The sequence below is a fragment of the Myripristis murdjan genome, chromosome 3 (assembly GCF_902150065.1).
Source record: "Myripristis murdjan chromosome 3, fMyrMur1.1, whole genome shotgun sequence".
NCBI classification, from domain to species: Eukaryota; Metazoa; Chordata; class Actinopteri; order Holocentriformes; family Holocentridae; genus Myripristis; species Myripristis murdjan.
In genome coordinates, this window is record NC_043982.1 from 19,936,358 (window position 1) to 19,958,096 (window position 21,739).

General features: G+C 40.8%; 1 protein-coding gene across 1 annotated transcript in view; it reads left to right on the top strand.

Annotated features, from left to right (window-relative positions):
• The window catches only part of tent4b (terminal nucleotidyltransferase 4B), a 40,612-nt gene that overhangs the window by 14,883 nt on the left and 3,990 nt on the right, over positions 1-21,739 (top strand). The window contains exons 2-11 of the mRNA XM_030081193.1: positions 5,976-6,099; positions 9,444-9,490; positions 10,584-10,704; positions 12,625-12,732; positions 14,218-14,346; positions 14,970-15,183; positions 17,281-17,407; positions 18,354-18,457; positions 19,917-20,125; positions 20,787-20,933. Coding sequence (XP_029937053.1) covers positions 5,976-6,099; positions 9,444-9,490; positions 10,584-10,704; positions 12,625-12,732; positions 14,218-14,346; positions 14,970-15,183; positions 17,281-17,407; positions 18,354-18,457; positions 19,917-20,125; positions 20,787-20,933 — 1,330 coding nt within the window. The remainder of the gene's footprint in view (positions 1-5,975; positions 6,100-9,443; positions 9,491-10,583; positions 10,705-12,624; positions 12,733-14,217; positions 14,347-14,969; positions 15,184-17,280; positions 17,408-18,353; positions 18,458-19,916; positions 20,126-20,786; positions 20,934-21,739) is intronic.

A 21,739-nucleotide genomic window follows, 5' to 3' on the forward strand; every position in this document is an offset into this window, starting at 1 on the left:
AATGATTTCATGTGTACTATGTGTACTCTGCAGCATGACTAAAATGTGCCATCATGAACAGTCACAGCAAGCATTGGAAAAATTGTGGACAGAAAGCATGCCCTCACTTGTGTCGTTACCATGACAACCTGTGTCACAATGACAGCAAATGACAACGCTGTCTAGACATACAGATCTGATATGATCACTTATAAACCATGTTACAGATGGATAAGAAACTCCAAATCATGGTTGGTTTCCTGACAAAGTGTCTGGCAGATTTGAAAAGTTTACAAGCTGTAGCCAGAATTTACCAGCATTTGGCTTGGCGGCCAGTGGTGATTTCCAGTGCTGCTCATGTGTCAGTCTGCGTGAGTATTTTTTTCCGCTTAGTGCCACACAGGAGGAGTGGACCCCCCCCCTCCTCCCCGTCCTGTTGTTGTTGCAGCTCTAGCTGTAGAGTTAGACCTCTTTCCACTGCAAGCCCTTCTTTACCTCAGGGTGTGTCCATGTTGCAGTCTTCCTGGGTATGATTGATACTGTCAGGTTGCCTCTGCAGCAGTAGCAGGAATGTGTGTGCAAGGAGGAGAGTGAGCGTAAATTTAAAAAGTGTGACCCACGTGTAAGTCAGTGCTTAATGCGCCTCAAGGACATCTAAGAACCTGAATTGCTTTAGGTAGTCAGTGCTTTTTTATGTAGCACGTTGTGTGCACAGAGGTGCTTTACAGAATAATAAAACATGCAATAGAATTAATAGATTTGAAGGAAGAAGAGGATTAGAAGAGGCAGTTCAGCAAATGTTTCATAACATGGCAGTGAAGAACATAAAGATGTTAGGTTTAGATTTAAAAGTGGAGTGTTGGCTTGTCTAATATCAATTGCAGCAAATTTATATGGATTTGTTTTACAGACACTGGTGCAGAGATTGACAGATCATAGTGACATGCATACATGGTAGAGGGATAACAGGACCTTGTGTTTAGCACAAGGGGCGAGACATCAGGCTGTAAATATCCCCCAAATACATTCAACATGGTCTATCACTGTGTGCATTCAAGCAACACGGCACCAAGTAGGTTGTAGCTGCAGGTGCGGATCCAGCAGTGTAGCTGAACAACTTACCATAAAATAGTTAATGTGAGTAAAGTGGGAGTGCATGAAATAAGTCCAGAGCCTCATGGAGCATGAACTGGGTTACTGAGGGAAAAGTGGTGCACTGTCTAAAGAATTGCATGGTGCAAGATTGTGCATTACCAGTTAGGCCTATACATGATAATGGAGGGACTTTGCCTCTTCCTGCCTGTTCGTCGCAGCCCATAATAACTAATAACTGTTTGTCAAAAATCTCATTGTGTAAGTATTTTGTGAAAGCACCAATAATCATCCCTACAATATCACAGTATTGATAGTCAGGTATTTGGTCAAAAATATTGCGATATTTCCTTTGATCCATATGGCCCACCTCTATTGTGGTGTGCATCTAAGGTAGTAAGAGATGGTACCAGCTGCTCTGTTCACCCATGGATCATCATGTGAGCGTGAACTGACAAACTGTGGGGACTTGAGGTGAGATGGAATGTGCTCACTTTTGAAAGGCTGTTAAAATTAGGCTTTTTTCTGACATGCAACTTGATTTAGAGGTGAAAGATTCTTCAGAGCGCTAGAGTACTTTGAGAGGGAAGCTGTGTTGAGTGCCTTTCCCGCTGAGCAAAATATCACAGCCTTGGAAATGCGTGAATTTGGTGTTTGTCTTGTGCTTGATGCAGCTGTATGAAGGGCCTGACCTCTGACCTTCTACATCTCAAAGCACTGAACAGACATAAAATACAGTGGGCCTGTGGTCAGTTCACATTTTCATTGGTGATTGGTTTGTCAATTGGTTGAAGTTGCACTGATGGAGCTGTGTGTGCTGCAAAGCCATAACTGGGCCAAACCAGTGTGTAGTAGCTCCAGTTCTTGCTCCTGCTTTTCTTAAGCATTGCTCGCACCTGGCAGCTGACCAGTGCAACCACAGTTTTCTGCTGCTGGTCACTGAGCAGCCCTGCTAGAGCAACTGGGAGTTTCATTTACTGCTGAAGGGCATCCTGAAAGTACTTTTTGGGGATGGTGGAGTGTTAATCAACAGTCACATTTCCCTTCCAGGATTTTCCCCAACAGCTTTGTCCGGTCTCACAGCCGTCTGGACCTGCTTCTCCAACTGCAGTGAGATTGTGTCTGAGACCTGAGGAGAAATATAGGTAAAACCAGTCAACTTCGACTGTTGTCAGGGGAAGACTGCTTGTTACATAAAACCCAGACAGTGCACACACACACACTGCTCTTGGGAGCGTAATCCAAGTGACAGCCCGTCAGTGTCAATAGCTGCTAGTGTTTCTCCTGCCCAGCTCTCTGTGGTACACTCAGGCTTGGCCTCGTTGCCTTATTTTTTGTTTTTAAGAGCAGAGCATTTTTTTCCCTCTCTCTTCCTCTATCCTCTGCCAAAGGGAACAAGCCGGCTATTGGCCTGATTCTGAGTTGTTTATATGTGTGTGTGCGTGTGCCTGCATGTTTGTCTGTGTGCTTATTTGTACACCCACAGGCCTGTGGCTGTATCTCTGTGTATATAGACATATAGCAGGTCAGTGAAGGGTCAGTACATATGGGCAGCAAGTTGTTCCAAGGACAACTGTGGTCCCACTCCTTAGTCTGCACCCACTCGCTGGTAGTTGCTCATTGATATTAAAATATCACAATGGGGCACCCTAGGGGTCCCTGTCACGTTTGTGTTCTGCCTGGCTACACACACACACACACACACAAAATAAAGTGGTTCATATCGGGGGGAGGTAAAGAGCATCTCCTGCTACTATTTGCAAAGGTCAGTCCTTTTTTGTGGTGTGTTGAAGAAAGACAAACTTCGGAAAGTGTTCACTATCCTGTCGGTGAACCTCATTGTTACTCATTGGATCAGGAATTGGTTTATGTCCCACCTGCTATCTCAATGGTGAAGTCAGAGTAAGCCTGTCCATTCAGATTTGTGGAGGAGTAATCATTCTGCTGCTGATCTGTACCTGGAGAAATGTGCCATCGCCTAACCCTCACACATTTAATAAAATACTCACAAATTCATACCATGGAGACAAAATAGTTGTACCCGATGAACTGACTATGTCGTGTGTTTTTTTTTTTTGTTTTTTTTTTCCTTTTTGCTTTCAACCAATGATTTTGCTGATAGGCATGAATCTACCTGTACCTCTCACAGGAGGACTGATAAAGGAACTATTCAGCGAGCTTCGTCACTGCTGGAGACGCCTGCTCTTTTTATAAACCTTTATTTGCCAAGGAATAGTTGACTTGCCCTTTTTTTTGGCAACACCCTGCTTCACATTCTCACAGTTACGTAAATTCATACCTGGGACCTGGCTGGTGTAACCACTCTTCCACTGTTGACCACAGGAGCTGTCGTGGTTAAGTGAGTGTTACACCGCCACCACAGACACCTGCGTCTGAGCTATGGCAGCATTTTGGCACAGAACCATGAACTGGACTTCACTCATCCATTTAACCACATATATTTTCATAGCAAACCTTTCCAGTCCCAAGTCTCTAAGTTTTTTGAATAACATTGCTCCACTTCAAATACATAAGTGTAGGGGTATCAGTGCATTGCTTATTTCCCTACAGAGGGAGGAGGAGATGAATGAAAGAAGATGGAAGCCCTTTAGAGGCTCTGGTTCTGGTTGATCTAGGTTTGGTTGGTCTCTAGGAATTGAACGCAGTTGAAGAAGAAGACATGCCTTCCCTGGCGTGTCTTCTTGAGATGAGATTTTTTGGGCTAAAAGAAGAAAGAAAAAACAAAAATGATCAGTGTCGTCATTTGCACATTAATATAACAAGAGCTTTGTGTCTGATCTTGTTGTGGTCAGCTGACAAAAGAGGGTTGATGTCCCAGAAAAGTAGAACCTCTTTCCGCTTGGGGCAGGAATAAAAAAACAAAAAAAACAAAAAAACAAACACCGGTGACAGTGCTTTTCAGGCATCTCTTTTACTCCTGCTTTCCGAGCACTTAAAGCTGCACTAAGTGATTCCCGACCACTAGAGGGTGTTGAGAGTAGAAACTGTTTATAAACACACAGATTCAGTCCTGCTTCCAGGTTCACAGTAGATAGCTTGTATAAAACTGAAAGTTAAGGCGGATTGAAATGAGGAATATATTTTACTTTGACAAGGGTCCTGTTGGTTTATCAGGGTTATTTTGTCTCTGACCTCCAATTTGAAAATGTGGTGCTACAAGGTGGGCTGCTTTGAATGAACTTTTTCTATTGCAGCAGTGCTGATTGCAGCAACAGAGGCACTTGCATGACTGATCTGAGATATGGATACCTTTACATTAGGAATGTGTGGTTTGAGAGATGCTTTGAATTAAGTTGAAGAGGCAAGGGGGTGAAGAAAATGTTCAGGTGTTTATAAACCAGACAGTAACACCAGGCTGGCTGTAAATTGTATTGTGGACAGAAGACCCACAGTGATGACTCACATTGCAAGGGATCATTTTACTGCAGCAAAATGCATGTAATATTGTTTGTTGTAACTTTAACGGCTGTCCTCAAGCAAATATGCAAATATGAACAATGTCAGCCGAGGAAACAACATTTATGAACACAGACTTGGAGTGAAACTTCTTGTAAACCATGTTCCCTGTGTCATCTTGTCTTACCAGACTATCGTGTCACCTTGAGAAACTTTTAAAGTTGCTGGCTTGAATCCCTGCGTTGATAAATCTGGGCTGGGAATTTGAACAACTGTCTTCCGTCCCTCAGCAGCAACTTTGCTCTGACTTAAGTGCTCAGTGGCCCAAGTTCAAAGATCGTTGACACCGGGATGTGCCCAGGTATCACTGTGTGAATATCATGCAGAGTTGGTGTAAAAACAAACAACAAAAAAATACATATTCAGCAAATCCTCAGAATAAATAATAATAAAAGATAAAATTTGGCAGCCATAGAAAGTATTTGGCTGCTGGCTGGTGTTAATCTCACACCCTGACATTAGGTGAGATGACATTGTGGGAATCTTATTTTAAAGCTTGCAGCTGTATTAAATTACTGTGACTCATTAAATTGAGTTCTTTGTCTCAGTGGTAACAACCAGCTGACATGTGTGTCATAATGTGTCAGTGAGCAATGTACCGATATGTTAGTGTGCACGTTTGTGCCAATAAGCCATATCTGAGAATGATCACAGAACATGTATGTTTTGATACAGAACTACTTGTCTGGCCTTGAAATCTGGCTTGACTTGAGAGAAACTAATTTGCCTGTCAAACATGATGTGCTGTTTAGTCATCCCCACTGCAATGTTTGTTAGAAAGATTATTCCCATGTCTTTCTGCACCCCCTGCAAAATAAAGGTGCTGTACGCAGGTTTCTGTGGTACTTCGCTGTACCAGACTAATGTGACTCACATTAGTTACATTAGTTATGTCATGTTTGTTTTTTGTTTTTTTTTTTTTAACCTTCCTTTTGTTGATAATTTGCTGAGAATACAACCAATCTTGTAACCATTCAGTACTTACAGTGCCCTTCCAGTCACTTATTAAGCCCCTGAAAATAATATGATGAGGAAACACAGTATTAAAGAGAGGTACAATGAGCAGGGCAATATATGAGGACGTGGATGGTGAAGGGGTGGGCATATTCCAAATTTAGGTCTACGACTATTAGTTATGCGTTTTCAACATGTAAACTGCAGAAAAGGTCTTGTGAAACTCGGAAGACAGTTGGTTTTTAGGTGAGTTAGAGGAGTGCCTAGTAGTAAATAGCTTGACATTTTCTACACCTTCTGAGTTTAAAAAAAATAAAAATAAAATAAATAAATACAAACTAAATGCATTTTGTCAGTATGGAGCTGCCTTCTTGTTTGTTTTGTGTCATAGTAACATATTGTTGTTATTGTCACATTGTGTTTCTGTGTTCCTCCATTGTCTTCACAAATGCTATGTTCTCTGTGCTCTGCAGGTTACATGAGGAGATCAATGACTTCTACCAGTATATCTCCCCACGGCCGGAGGAGGAGAAGATGAGGCTGGAAGTGGTAGACAGGATCAAGGGAGTCATCTATGACCTCTGGCCCAGTGCTGAGGTAACACCACCACGCTCCCTAATGTTTCTGTCACGTTAGAGCATCTCAGTTGATTATATGTTATCATGTTTCTTTTTGTTTGGGATGTCTGCTGAATTAACATAAAGGTCACAATATGCTCTGTTCATACAACAATGACATTTTGTTATCAGCATGGAAGAACATGGGATTTGGGTTCAGCAAAATAAATCCTTCAAAAACATTTTTATTAGTTGAGGCTCCCCTTTTTGAGCAAAAATATCAGTACAAGGGTCCATCCCTTGATTACCTGCAGCCTGCGGCTGTGGCTTACTTGCGCCTCTCCAGAAATGTAACTATGCGTCGAGCAAGAACCTCCGTGTTTTGCAAGTTGGTTTTCACTGTGAGTGAAGACAACATGATCCGAGTTTTTGTCTCTCTTCAATGGGCTTAAACTGAGGAGGTTGTGCTGATGTTGCCAACTCATCTCAAATTCTACTGACTGCAGGATGTTACTAAATTCAAAAGATCGCTTGGGACACCAACAGTGTGTCTGAAAGCGAGAATGTAGACAATATTACCTCTGTGTTTTCCTGTGTGTCATTTGCTCGGAATTGATAAAATATTGACTCTGCTGTTCAGTGTTTCAGCAGTCGGTTTTTGTGCAGACACACTCTACAAGGTAGAACTATAAATGGTCACAGCGGCACAGGACATGACAGCTACAGTGACATAGGAATAATAAATTGAACTTAAGATGAAAAGTGTTGATATTTGTCCATCCCCAGTTTGTATCAGCAACACCTACCTCGACTGTTAGATTTACAAATAATGAGATGAGGCTTTTCCAAGAGTGTGTTAGGTAGCAGGTTGTTCCTGGCGAAAGCTGCTATCATCAGGCAGTGGAGCTAAATTATAAACTGGCTGCCGTTCCTGGCAAGGAATTCCACAATGGCCGCACCCACACAGCGAACTGCCAGGGATTCTTGCAGAATGAACTGAAATGCTTAGAAGCAGGGGAGCTGTCCTCATATCTATTTAGTATTTTTTTGTTTGTTGGTTGTTTTTTTCTGTTATGGCGTATCTGATACATGATTTTATTGAGCTGCTACTGAAAGTCGGGGTGGAGAATTGCCACTAGTTGAATGCTTTTAGGTTTTTGGGTGTAGTGAGTGAGTCTGCCTATTCTACCAGCTATTTTGGCAGGAAACCAACCACAACTTGAAGGTTCCTTTGTTTTGGAAAAGATTCAGAGTGGTTGGTACAGTTGGGAATGTGTCTTGGGAATTTTGGAAGGGTGTCTATTAACCGCCAGGCTACCTTGCCCACTCCATGCTTTCAGAAATATGAAGCATTCAACTGCCAAAGTAACAGTGAAAACCAGGCTCGGTGTGATAGCAGGCAAATAGCTGGAAGAAACAGCCATTCATAAAACATCCTCTCGTGCACTCACTGTTATCTCCTGGCTGTACAATGCTGTGTTTGGGCCTTGTAATCAGCACTGCCCCAGGTGTCCTTCTTCCCTTTGAATTTGATCCTGCTGATAGAGTGGTTTGAGTCTGAGCTCGGCAGCTCTTAAATAAATAAATAAATCAACACATTACTGTCCCAAGCCTTTGAGATTCCCTTCTTTTTCTACTGTGTCCTGAGAGATGAGCCACGACAACATAGTGATCCACTCTGTTTGATGAAAGTTTGATTGATTGGCTGAGATGTCCAAACACTCAGCAGATGATGCACTTAGATATGAAGTTTATCTGCAGTCTGTTTGTAATACAGGTGCACAGATCACGGTATTGGGATTGGTGCCAGTACTGGACTGGTATTGGGTATCTGTATTGGAGATTTTACCCAAGAGTAACCTGTCAGAAATAAAAATTATCTCTCAGGATTTTTGGCACACAGAGGCCTGTATTTCTCAAATGATGGGGAATAAGAACTATTTTATATCATTTACTTTCTCCAGTGACTTTAAACTAATGGTCCAAGTCTACACTGTGCTGCAAAAGTAACTGGTACTCTATATCAGTCAATACTAGTTTCATACTCTGTAGTGGTTTAAAAGTGGTATGGTCCCATCCCTAGCTCCTAAACAGCAAGGTGAACTCTCCAGGTGTCTATGGAGGTTTGTTAGGTCAGTTAAACAAAAAAAAAAAAAATCGCTGTGGCCCTTCACCTTTGAAGTCAAAACCTTTCTCGAGCTCCTGGTTTTGGGCTCCCAACCGACAGACTGAACCATGTAGCTATTAGAAGTATAAGTTACAGTGGAGAGTGCCAAGACCTCATAAATCATAGCTCACCTTGGTGGCCTGTTACCTCACCCTTCACAGAAATCCTCAGGACTTACTATTTATTCATTCATAAACACGCCTCTTGTTTCCAGCCCAGTCAACTGCTCAGGGTTAAGCTGATTGGAGGGCTCAAACTGTTGGTCTAAGGTTTAAGGTAATAAAGGCAGGTCCAAGGCTTAAGGCTATTTCTGTGCCCTCAGACGCCAAAGGGTGCTATACACTGTGACGTGGAAAATGCAGATAAAGTAGGAGGTTGAACTTGTCCCTAGATGTATAAAAGCCAGTTGGATTGGGATTAAGAGACCACTGGCTCAAGTGGATAAAAAGCCTGTCTGGTAACCACGGCATCACAGATTTGATGCCCACACAGGCCAATATCTATGTCCATGTCCAATGAAACACTGAATCCCTGTTTTGTTTTTTTTGTTTTTTTTTTTTTTTCTTTCTCTGTTCGGATATCTTGTCCCTCCTGTGTTTTTTTTGCAAAAATTTGTCTATATGTATGTCTGAGAGGGGAATGTAAAGACATAAATTTGTGGTCATTGTGTGTGATATGCTTACATAAGTGCTCTAAAAAGATTTAAATGCCAACTTATCCTGTTTCACTCCTGGTTGGTAGTAGCTGCTCAGACTTGTCCTCATTCATTATACACCATATTATGCTGTCAAGTGATTATAGCAGCTCGAAGAACGGGTTCCTAGAGAAGCGAAACTCTAGCCACAGAATGCTTAGTGTGGGAAAATCAATGCATGCTGCCTCAATGCTTAGCTTAGCGACACTGTCTTCGCTGATGTGACACCTGTCCTCCAAGTAGCCTGTCATGAAGACAACAAGTTGGTTTGATGTGACAGGGGTGATGCAAAAAAGTTGCTCAACTGGTCTAAATTTAAAAAAAAAAAAAAAAGAAAAAAAAAGTACATGGTACATAAACAGAATGTCAAGAAATTTGCGAAATAATGCATACGATGCATACGACATTGATTGTTTGTATTGATGTATGTGTTTTGATCATCTACAGTATTTGTATAATTTTAAATTCAATTCATTTGAAGCAATAAAAAGTACATGATTGTTCATTTGTGTTTGCTCTCTAGGTCCAGGTGTTTGGGAGTTTCAGCACTGGTCTTTATCTGCCAACGAGGTAAGCCATTTGAATCTCCAGGCTGATAGCTTAACTCTCATTTGGCGTCTTAATCTTTGTCACACGATGAATGAACTTCCCTTTTAACAAAAGACACTCTGCTCTGTCACAGAGAAAGTCTTGTTTTTAGCCAGTGATTCATTATTTGCCTTTGTTTTGAAGATTAAGAAGCCTTGTAATTTTAGCTCTGCTCATCCTGGGCTTTGTTTTTGTTTTTTTGTTTTTTTGTTTTTAAAGTTTATTCTCAGAGGGACCTGGGCTATCAAACAAACACCCAGGCCCATGTACACAAAACTGCACACGTCCACACACTCCAAATAAAACACCACCCACCCACCTACCAGCCTTCGCACTGACCCATCACCTGGATTAGCGGACTCTTGACTCCATATTGAGCACTCGAGATTAAACAAACTAAGCCATGTGTGTGGACTCATGCATGCACGCGTGTGCAGGTTTGTGTGTGTGTGTGTGTTTTTGAGCATTTCTTTTTCTTTTGTCTTTGAATTCATGTGTGTTGCTGTATACATGAAGCATGTCTGTGTGCCTACTTAGGAGATATGTGTGTGTGTGTGTGTTTAAAGCCTGATGTATAGTTAAGGCAGGACACACATACATTAATGCAAGTTTGGGACATGTGCAAGCTCTCTGCTGACATTGTAAATGCTAACTTGGCACAGGCAGCTGATCTCGCAAGTTCATATTCTTTTGACTGGCAAAACCATCTGACCATGTTTACCGAAGCATTACTGGAAGCCACCAAATGACCGGACCAGTCACTGTCCCTTGAGGAACTACAGGCGTGTCTTAGGTGATGACGACAGAACGAAGCAACTGTGCGTTGAATTTGAAAGCAGAAACAACAGTACATGAACTGATTTTCCTCACAAAAAGATAGGAATCATGTATCAACATGCCAATAAGTAGGGAGGCAGTCAGCATGGGTCCCTCAATATGGTATGGTCTACTATTAAACCACTGGACTATGGAAAACAGCTGACTCATACATACAAACAGTATGCAACGTGCCAGATTGTGGTCTCTTTTTAAGATTACAGAGCTGTGACTGACCTGTCTCTCTGCTCTCCCTCAGTGACATTGACCTGGTGGTTTTTGGAAAATGGGGGACGCTCCCACTCTGGACTTTGGAGGAGGCTCTCCGGAAGAGGAATGTTGCAGATGAGAACTCCATCAAAGTTTTGGACAAGGCCACGGTATTCATTTTTTTTTTGTCACTCTCTTTATACTTCAGAACGGATAGCTTTCCAAATCCTTAAAAATGGACCAGCGGTTGTGTGTCTGGTGGTTGAGACAACCTGATGCCGTTATTGTTTGTCACTTGGCTGTCCTATTTTTTGCTGTCGATTGTTAAAACTGTGCTGGAACGTTGAAAACTTTCATTGTTTCTCCACTTGAAAAGAGAAATGTGACTCTTGGCTAGCAGCTCAGTTAAACTTTTCCCCTTAGCAGCCAGCTAGGAGTGTCTCAAGTATACTTAGTAACATATGTGATTGATATGTTTGTACATGTAATTGTTGAAGTTGTCAGTTCTGACTCATCATCCTCAGCCAGGCTTTAACTCTTTATCCAATACGTCTTTGTCATAGTACAAGATTGTTATACCATGCCGTTTCACAAGTCAAGATGGTTAATTAGTAAGAATGATTATTCATTGTGAATCATTAATCAGTATGAGTTGACAGTGATTTTGGTGTCATTGGCGTCATAATAACATTCCTAGCCAATAATCAATCATTAGGCTATATTCTATGAAGCTAATAAATGGGATGAATGATTAATCAAAATATTATCAATGGGAATATAGCCAAGTGCAATATCCAAATTGCAAGAACTGCATTTTTTTTTTTTTTTTTTTTTGATGAAAGGTTACATTTGTAACAAAACATTGTAAATTAAGTACTGTGGTGCTACTTGTACATTTGGTGCTAGATTTGCGAAAACATGTTTGTTCAGAGCAGGGCCCAGCAAAAGTCATATCATTTTAATACGTTTTTCTGTGAATTGAAAGTATGATACAAAAACTGCCATTCCTACTTAAATTGTGAGTCATATGGCAATTGTATCTTTGTCTTTTACATTAATCACAATGGGTTTTTTCACCATATCATTCATCCCTAATAAGTACAGCTGACACAGGAAGAGTGACAACTCATCGCTCACCTGCCCAGAGCTAGACAACTTTCACCTTGTCGATAAAGTACTTTTGAATAGTTCACCAACTCTTAAGCGAAATGCAGAAATACATCATTATTGAAGCAGACTTTCTATGGAGTATGGAGACAGGTTGTGAATAAAATATATGTGCACATGCTGAAAAGACCGGGGAGATTTTCTGCTGACTTAATTGGTGCCAATGGTGTTGGTGGCAGTGAGTAAGTAAGAGAAAGGAAAGTGTTTGTCCGAACTGAATAATATGGGAAGATTCACAATAATTTAAAGGCCTGTGGAGTAGTAACCTAGGGTCTTTTTGATTTTGGTTGTTTATATTGCTTCGTGTTAACAGCTTAACCCTAGATGTTGGGAATTAAATTATGATTATTGGGAGTTTTGTTAAAAATTGTGTCTGTACAATCACTTGATATGCTTGGGTGTGATAGTTTAAACTGTCTTTTTTTCCAGCTACTTTCTTCAGCTGCTCATGTCTAATGGGTGATTAGATCAGTGTTGAAAATTTCAGTGTCTTTTTCTTAGATTAGTGTTTGTTCTTCATTCAAGGTTTTATTTCCTATAAAGAATTTAATGTTTTGAGTAGAGCTGTTAGAGGTTTCATTTTACTGGTATTTTTACCAAGGGCTTTCGTGCATAAAGGATTTGTTTCTATTTAGATACTCACCACATCTTACCAGTGCTTTGCATTTTTGCTAAAGGATTGTATTTCAGGATTAGAGTACTTCAAATAATTTTTATTAAAGGTTCATAAGTTGGCGTGTTTGTGTGTTGTAGTGCTGTGTGACATTGTATTGTTTGGAATATTGAAAGATCAGAGTTTTCAGCATCACCATGTTTTTTTTTTTTTTTGTGTGTGTGTGCTCATTGTGAAGGATTTGCTGTCCGTCTGGCTTTTTTCTGCATCAGCACCTCCATCATTGTTGTCTCACGGTTTGTGTCCTCAGGTTCCCATCATCAAGCTGACTGACTCGTTTACTGAAGTCAAAGTGGACATCAGCTTTAACGTGAAGAGCGGCGTGAAAGCAGCCCGGCTCATCAAGGAATTCAAAGAGGTATGCAGGGTTCTGTTCTGCTGCCGTTTTATCAGCATGCTGTGGTGTCGTATTGAATTTATCAGGCCTACTGGCTTTTAAAAAGGTCTCCAAATGGTAGAATTTTTTAAATTAAAATGAACTGATGTGATGTTTAAAAAAAAAAAAAAAGGAAAAGGGCTCACCTTGTACAACTGGTATTTTTTTTTTTTTTTTTTTTTTTTAATTTTCACATACTGTGCTCCTTAAATTTTATGGTGTCCTTTTTAGTTTTTCATACGCTCTTGGGAAAAGCAATCACATTCAAACCCTGCAAACACTGTTGATGTTTCAAGGGTACAAGGATAGTGTCACCCACCAAAAAACAGCCTTGGGCAAATCCACAGTCCCCTCCTCAGATTTGCCAAGAGACACAGCATGTTGGAAACTTATCAGCGCCCCTTGGAGGACATTCAGAAAATTTCACTCTATAGGTGGTGTCTTCAGGAAAACCTGCAAGAAACTGGCATGTGAAATGCAAGCAGTGTTGTGTTATAGTTGTTACTCTCACAATTGGGAAAACTAATCTGGGTTCATCCAGTGGTCAGTGTGCTAAGCAGATGTGGGTTATCTGAGGATTATAGAGAATGCCTGGTTACCAGTTGTAGTGATAACAAAGTATTTTCATCCAGACAGGGTGTCTCAAGGTTAACCTGTACAGTGAAAACACACGTAGCACATAGAAAGTTTTGCCTCAAGGGAAAATGTGTCTTCAGGGCACCTAGCTGAAGGATAAGCTGACACTGTCACGCAACTTCATGACTCCTGCTTATGTAAACCACCAGTATATAGCTGAGATGCTCATTTTTGTCACCTGGATAACGGGCATGAGACAAGATCCACTGTGACTCGATGTGCTCTTCTCCATGATGCATCATTAGGCTCTGACAGGACTGATCAGTGCTCCGGCCGTCTTAGCATATGCAATAGAACCAGCTTTATCTTGGCATTTGTTTGTTTCTTTACATATATTTTCTTTGCTGTAGCAACAACAAGAAAAATAGAGCTGTCTGAAACTACTTAATACAACTTTGAGAGTAATAGAGTCACCTCCGTCTTTGTTTCATGACTGATTACTAATCAGAACTGTTAAATTTAAAACTCATTTAAAACTCCTTTTTTACTGTTTTATAGTTTATTTTTACTACTACTAATGTTACAAATGTAAAGGTTGCAAAGCCCAGTAACTTGTTGATGAACGCTAACGGCATGGTGGAGTCAGTGTTCTTATTTATTTAAAAAAAAAAAAAAAAAAAAAGGAAAGAAAGAAAGACGGGAGAAGAAACTGTGGTGGAAAAAGCTTTTGAATATCCAACTGTGGGTTTTACCAGCAGTCAGTAGGCCACCAAAATCCCAGCCTTTTGAATGATCTGACTTTAAACTTGTGTTTTCCCACTAGAGGGTGGTATAGACATGAATATGAAAAGCTGTTGATCACCATGTTCTTGCTGCATCTGTGTTCTTTAGAAATACCCTGTGCTGCCTTACCTGGTGCTGGTGCTGAAGCAGTTCCTGCTGCAGAGGGATCTCAACGAGGTTTTCACCGGGGGAATCGGCTCCTACAGCCTCTTCCTCATGGCTGTCAGCTTCCTGCAGGTAAGACTCACTCTCTCCTCTCCCAACATGCACTGGTTGCATTCAGACGTAATTGCAAAATGAATGAGCTGTAAATGGAAACATGAACTTGTAGGAGATAACCCAGTATTATATATATATATTTTGCTGTGACTTAGAGCTGGTTATTTCCAGTTGTTTTACTTATTGAGAAATCTGTTCCCCAGTGAGCAGTTGTCTACCTTTTTACATGCTGAACAATTCCAAGCAGCATTTTTCTCAAGCTTTTTTTCTCATGGGAATGAACACATTTCATGGACCTCACAGCCCTAGGAGTTAAGAGCATCTGACGAATTTCACTTTCAGTAAGGACAACCTTTTTGCATGTAGCTTCTTGGTTTCCCATAGCCGTGAGTTCATTTTAAGATTTTCTGATCACTTTTATGGTGCCAAGGTGCATCATAGATTTTTAAGATCCTATTTTTGAAATCCTCAGGCAGCATTAGCTGTGAAAAAAACCTAATTTCTTACTTAGAGGAGAGACTCAAATTTTTTTCAGTCAAATATAAAGTCTGGAGCTGCTCAATAAAGAATGGTTTGTTGCACTGAGTTGCACTGTGCTCCATTTAACTTTAGGAGTAATGTAATATGTTGATGTCTTCCAGCTCCACTATAGGGAAGATGTTTGTAGTCCCAACACCAACATCGGGGTCCTACTCATCGAATTCTTTGAGCTCTACGGTCGCCACTTCAACTACCTGAAAACCGGCATCAGGATAAAAGATGGAGGCTGCTACGTTGCCAAAGATGAGGTTCAGAAGAACATGATGGATGGCTACAGACCCTCCATGCTGTACATTGAGGATCCCCTGCAGCCAGGTAGGCACAGTAGGAAAAAAAGCCTAAAGACTGAAAACATTGGCTTATGATCAAAAAGTTACCAGTTGGAATTCCCTTATAACCCAAATCTGAGTGGGAACAAGTGAGTGACTGTCAGGCTTCCCTCTCTTAACTCCTGCTCTAATGGCGATGCTCAGTAGCCAGCAGTAGAAGACTGTGGGTGCACTGGGGTGTAAGTCAAGTGTGACTGAATCAATATGAACCAGGGTCGTGCTGAAAAAGAAAGAATGTTAACAGAGAGAATTGGTTACGGATCACTGTTAACCACTAGAGAATGTATCACATTACAATTTTGATAGTGAGATGCATTCAAATGTCAACATCTTACGTAAGAGATAGTGAGATAGTGCTGTCTTAAAGGACCATACCACCGATTTTGCATGTTTAGTGTAATATCTACAAAATGTACATACCATATATTACGGAGAAACTTCAAACTTTCTTCACACCAGTATTCCATCACTGAAGTAAAGTCATCCACATCAGTTTCCTAAAAGCAGCAGCACTGTTGTGTTTTGAGTGAAACAGCCTCTGCCGGAAAATAATCCTCAGGGAAATGTTTGCTTTACACAGCCAGTTATCAGTACCGTGGTTTTGGTATTTCAACCTAACATTCAAAGTCAAGTGCAAATGGAGGGATTTTGATTTTATCTTTTGAAGTCTTTAGTACCCCCACATGATTTGCAGAATGGTGTGTCACATTGTAAAATGTGGAGAAATTGTAGTAAACAGGCCAAACCTTCAAAAACACTGGTATGGTCCTTTTTAAGACTAAGGGCCCTATCTTGTGCCACCCGCTATCCGCTGCCACTACCCGCTACCCGCAAATTGCGGATTTAGGAACTTCCGCTATCCCTAAACGGTATCTTGCGCCCACGCTACCCGCTATCCGTTATGCCGACTCCGTCATTTGCGCCTGGAGGTGTGTCCGTGGGCGTGTATCCCTAAAGTTGCTATCTTGCGCACACACTTTAGGGATAGCAGATAGCGGGTGGTCTGTTAGGAGAGCGCGCCCAGGCGGCTTCAATGCACGCCCCGACGGAGCCTCTCCACGCACACGGTCGGACTGATACCAGGACGCCGCTGGAATGGACTGAGTATATTACTCATATAGACTGTTTCGAGGAAAGACTGTTTTAATTGGACACTTACGCCAGCACGTTGTATTGTTTTATCATAAGCCAGCAGCTGTGCTATATTTTTATTTTTCATATTTTATTTGCCCAATCTACCTTGTCAATAAATTAGTTTACACATAGTTCCACCTCTGCCTCTTGTGTGTGTGTGCGGTGTGTCCCAGGGATTTTACTCAATCAGTACAACCTTGTGACACGTCCACTTGGACACATGTGGCTCCACCTCCCGAATTAACTCGCCTATAATATAATATATAATATGTATATAGCCAACTTGCTTTAGCCTCAGTAGAACCCCTGAGAAAATCTACCTCCCTCTCTCCATCGCGGGTTTAGGATTTAGGATTTAGGATAGCGCATCCTGCCCTTAAAGGCAGTGGCACCTGGCACACTGATTGGTTTAACTGGCGTAACGCTCAAAACACGCCTATGCATAATATAGCGGGTAGCGGAGGTGTTTTGCGGATAGCGGGAGGTGCACAAGATAGCAACTTTTACGGGGGAACGCCTCTTCCTAAATCCTAAATCCGCAAATAGCGGGTTTAGGGAGTCTGGCGCAAGATAGGGCCCTAAGTCTAAGAACTGGACAGTAACTGGCCATTTTGGGGAAGAATAGTTGCATCTGGTTGCATCAAAGAAAAGTCAAGCCTACTTGATCCAAATTAAGTGACTCTCTCTAACACCTTTTTATGCTATTCAGATGATTAATAGGCGCTTTTATAGCTCTAGGTACAAGTGTTTTATAAGCGCTTTCAAAGTCAAGGTGCTTTTAAAAACACAGCAAACATGAGTGTCTTTCAGATGTGTTTCTTTAGAGTTTTCTCAAATGAGTTTGAATAATGAAAGGACAGCATTTGACTGCACAGAATTACTAATCAACTATTTTAACAAACTGACCATCTCACCTGTTTTTTGTTTTGTTTTGTTTTGTTTTTTGAAGACAACGACGTTGGCCGGAGTTCATACGGTGCCATGCAGGTGAAACAGGCGTTTGACTACGCCTATGTGGTGCTCAGCCATGCCGTGTCCCCCATCGCTAAGTTCTATCCCAATAATGAGACAGAGAGGTAAGCTGTTTAGATTTATACTTTAACATACACAGAAAATGTTCATGATCCCAGATGTTATGTATGTATTTACTTACCTATTTTTGTTTCTTTTGGTGTGAGGTATTTTTTATGCTATATTTTTCTTCCTTCCAGTTTCACGTGTGCAGTCTGCAAACCTTTGAGTTTTGAGATGCCCTTATGTAAAAATAACAGTAGAAACCCGTTAAACTAGAGCTTAGAAAGTAAATGGGGATCTGTGCACAACTCTAATGGTTATGAACAGACAAAGTTGTTGAGGCTGTTTTGCTGGGTATTACAATAAGAATTTTGATACATTTTTTTTTTTATTCATAGTCATAACAGTGTAATTGAGATTTGAACAAGGAGATGAAATGCTTATAATTAACACGGTTTGAACATAATGAACAAATTTCCCCTTATTTTAACTTTAACTAAATTATGTCCTGTTATACAAAACAGCAGAAATGGCAACAGTCAATATTGTTATGTTGACTGATTATCAATTAATTGTGCAGTGCTGCTTCACTGTTCCACCTGGTACTCACTGATGCTACATTGAAATTTACCTGCAAATATTTAATATTCAGTTTAAATCATCAATACTGTCAAACACCTCTACGCTTTATTAATACTGTGGTAACACATGGCTTACCAATGTAGTGGAAATATTTGAAATCCAGGATTTTGTAATATAAATTTTTCAACTCACTAGTTAACTGGCCAGTCCACTCTTGCTATATTCATTCTCAACACTGCAGATGCTATTAATGATGTTTTGAATTTAAATCACATCGTTATAGCACTGAGTTTTCAGCTAAGTGTGCAGTGAGCTGGCTCCCTGTAGAGTCTCTGTTTGATCATTCTGAGGATAGCAGACATTTCACTAAAAATCATGCATGAATGCTGCATTAATTGCTGTACTTTTTCTTGTGTCCAATCACAGCATACTTGGTCGAATAATCCGGGTGACTCAGGAGGTGGATGAATACAGGGAATGGATCAGCAAGCAGTGGGGGAGCCAGTCTCAGAACGACCCACCACTCAACAGTATGTTCAGCACTGGTGTAACTCTGGCTGCTTTCACATTTTACACAATCCTTTACTGTCCCGATGAAGGAAACACACACACATAAACAGTGCTTAGATTTTGATTTAACCTGCATCATGCATTAAGTGGGTGAGCTTTACCATGGGATGCATCTTTGTCAAATTGGTTCTCAAATACATTCCTATTTACATTCTTTATGTTGTCCTGTGTCACAAACACCACTCATCTGGCTCTTAACTAGCCTAAAATGAACTGTAAATAGTGCATAAACTGTGAATAGTGCACATCAGGGTAAAGGATGCAAACATTTTTATATTTTCAAATTATCTGTTGAAGCCAAAAATAATTTATTATAATTTTGGTTTCACAAGTTCATTGAAAAACAAAAATATCACACTTTCACTTATGTCAACTAGATATAGATCATCTAGAAACATCTGACTTCAAATGAATTTAACTGTATTTAATCACGCTACAATAAAATGCCTTTTTCCTAATCATTACAGGTAGGGGAGGGAATCACTGGATACCTCATGGTGTAATACTATCACAATATTTTATCACGATACAGTTTGTCTTACAGTATATCGCATATTGCAGAATAATCAGGTATGATAAATCCCCATATCTGTAACTGAAGAGGAAGAAACACCCAGCAAAAGACAAAATAATTTTGGAATAAGCAGGATTCATTTGTGTTTTTTAGGGTTTTAACCTGCACAGGGACTGCAACATGAACATGACAGAAAAGATCCAGTTAAAATACCTAAAGGCAGGGAACAAACATGCCTCACATTAACTCAAATGTGCTATCTGTACAAATTAAGTTGAAAACTCAAATATTGATTCTTGACACAAATGCATTGATAATGTCAGGAGGAATCACAACATATTGCATTATGGATTTATTGTTCAACCACTAATTAAAAGAGCCTTCACTGAATCGATATCCGCTTATTGACATGATTCGGACATGACTTGGACTATGGAGTGAGCATTCAAAGCACCAACATGGCTTGAGCTTTAAATCCTCTAAAATGCAAGTGGTTGAGTTGTGCCAAGAAAATTTGCTGTTGCAGAAAAATGACACATTACACATTTTGGTCATGAAATTTCTCAAAATATTCTTTTAGAGGGTTTGTTTCTCTTACCTCCTGCATTGAAGTGGAACGTGAATTGAATGAAATGTACTGGTGGTGAAACCGTAGAAAGCATCTTCACCGTGCACTCCTGGCTACCATTACCATATGTTTTGATATCATGTCACCGGAAACAGATCTTTGTTTGGGTCATAACATAAAAGTTCACTCAGAGAAAAAGCCTAAAAATGAAGGCAAACTATCGATTATAGGTAAGCATGTTCATATAAAAAAGTGATGGAGCTTGCAGGGCTCCATCAGTTTGCCTTTCAACCAGAGTTTGTCTCATGTGCACCTTTTCCCTCTGCTGTTGCTGCAGGAAATGATGTCACGCTGCTGGTGGAGCCCCAGCAGCTCGACGAGTGCAACAACAACGTTCCAGATGATGATGTGGTGGTTCTACCACCGGTTCCCCGCAGCAAAACCTCCTCCAACTCCTCCTCTCCATCCCCTTCAGTGCATTCCTCTCCCTCCTCTTCACCGCTGTCGCAATCCTCCTCCTCCACCGCCTCCAGCTCCAGTGACGCGGTCAGTCCTTTAGCCACACACACACACACACACACACAGCTTGTCTTCAGGTGCAACTAAAAATATGAACATTTATAAGCCACAACAAAAAATTGTTACGTGGTCCCTTTGGGTTTTTTTTTCCAGCTAAAAACACTTGAATGCATGACAGTTTGTATTTCAAACTGCTGAACTTGGAAGTTGGAGGAAATTTAGGACAGCAACAATATGAAATACAGGGCAGTATGCAGCTACAGGCACATTGGCTAATGGATGACTCACCAACTAGTTCTGTGTTTTAGAAGCCAAAAGGATTGAAGCAGCTAGAATTTTTGCAATTACTGGCTACCGTTAATTTCCCAGCCAGAACTATTTGTGGTGTAGAGCAGTTTAAATATGTAGTTGTACTGATAGAATGAAGTGAAATAAGTCTCAATGGTCAGAGATTGTTTTCTTGTCACTTGAACCTTCATGATTCAAATGTAAAGCTGCATAATTATGTGGTGTACAGCATAGGAAATAGGGTTTTAGTTGTCTCTAAGCACCAGATGAGGGGTTTATCATACAGGACCATACAATATGTGCAGTAAAGTTGCAGGAAGTACAAGAATATGTGTCAGATTTTAGCTTGGATGTTAAAGGAAAGTGGTTGTGTTTAATTATCTTTGTGGTTTTCCTCCAGGACTCTGACGGTACCCCTTGTAAGACAGCCAAGCAACAGTCTGGCCGGGGCTCCAGCACCCACAGAGAAACGTCCAGCGGCGTCACCAATCATCGAACACAGAGCCACTCCACCAGCACTCCACCAGGAAGCAACAAGGGAGGGAAGGTAAGCACAGCCTTGCTCAGCCAGCCACTAGCGCCTACCATGTACATGACAATAAACTTAAGTCATGTATATCTATAAACACTTGAATGCATGACAGTTTGTATTTCAAACTGCTGAACTTGGAAGTTGGAGGAAATTTAGGACAGCAACAATATGAAATACACAATGTGAATAAACTATTTGTACTGCAGATTTTCATATCATTTTAAAAAGAACTTCAAAAGCAAACACCATGCTCAGAAGTTCAGTCACACATGCTGCACATGTTTGCAGTGTCACAGGGTGTTAATCAGTCCGCCCACAGTGGTGAGGTGTTATGTGTTTGAAGCATAGTAAACCACATTCACCAAAGTCATAGCGCAGTTTCAGTTTTGCTGAAGCACGCTTCTCACTTAATGGGTAATACGGCACCCAGTTTGAGCTTCTCTCACCCACTACATATTTTTGAAAAATGCAAGAAAGTGGTGTCAGAGAGCCAGGGAGAGGAGCAGGGTTTGTGGGTGGGAATTTTTTAAAACATATAACCACTACTCAAGTTGAGGGGGGATGAAGGTAGATGGCATCCCCCCTGAAATAAAAACGGTCAAAATCGTCCCCCCTGTAAAACTGCCATCCTCACTTTTCATCAAGTGAAAAAAATTGACCATCCCCCCTGAATTTTTTTTTTACAACTCGACTACTGCATATAACACCTTTTAGTGCAGTTGAATTAAGACACGGCCGCATCTTTAGCTGAACACTGCTCTGTTTAACCACTGGAGGGCGAACTAAGCCAGGTTTATTAAGATAAATGTGGTGCAGACATA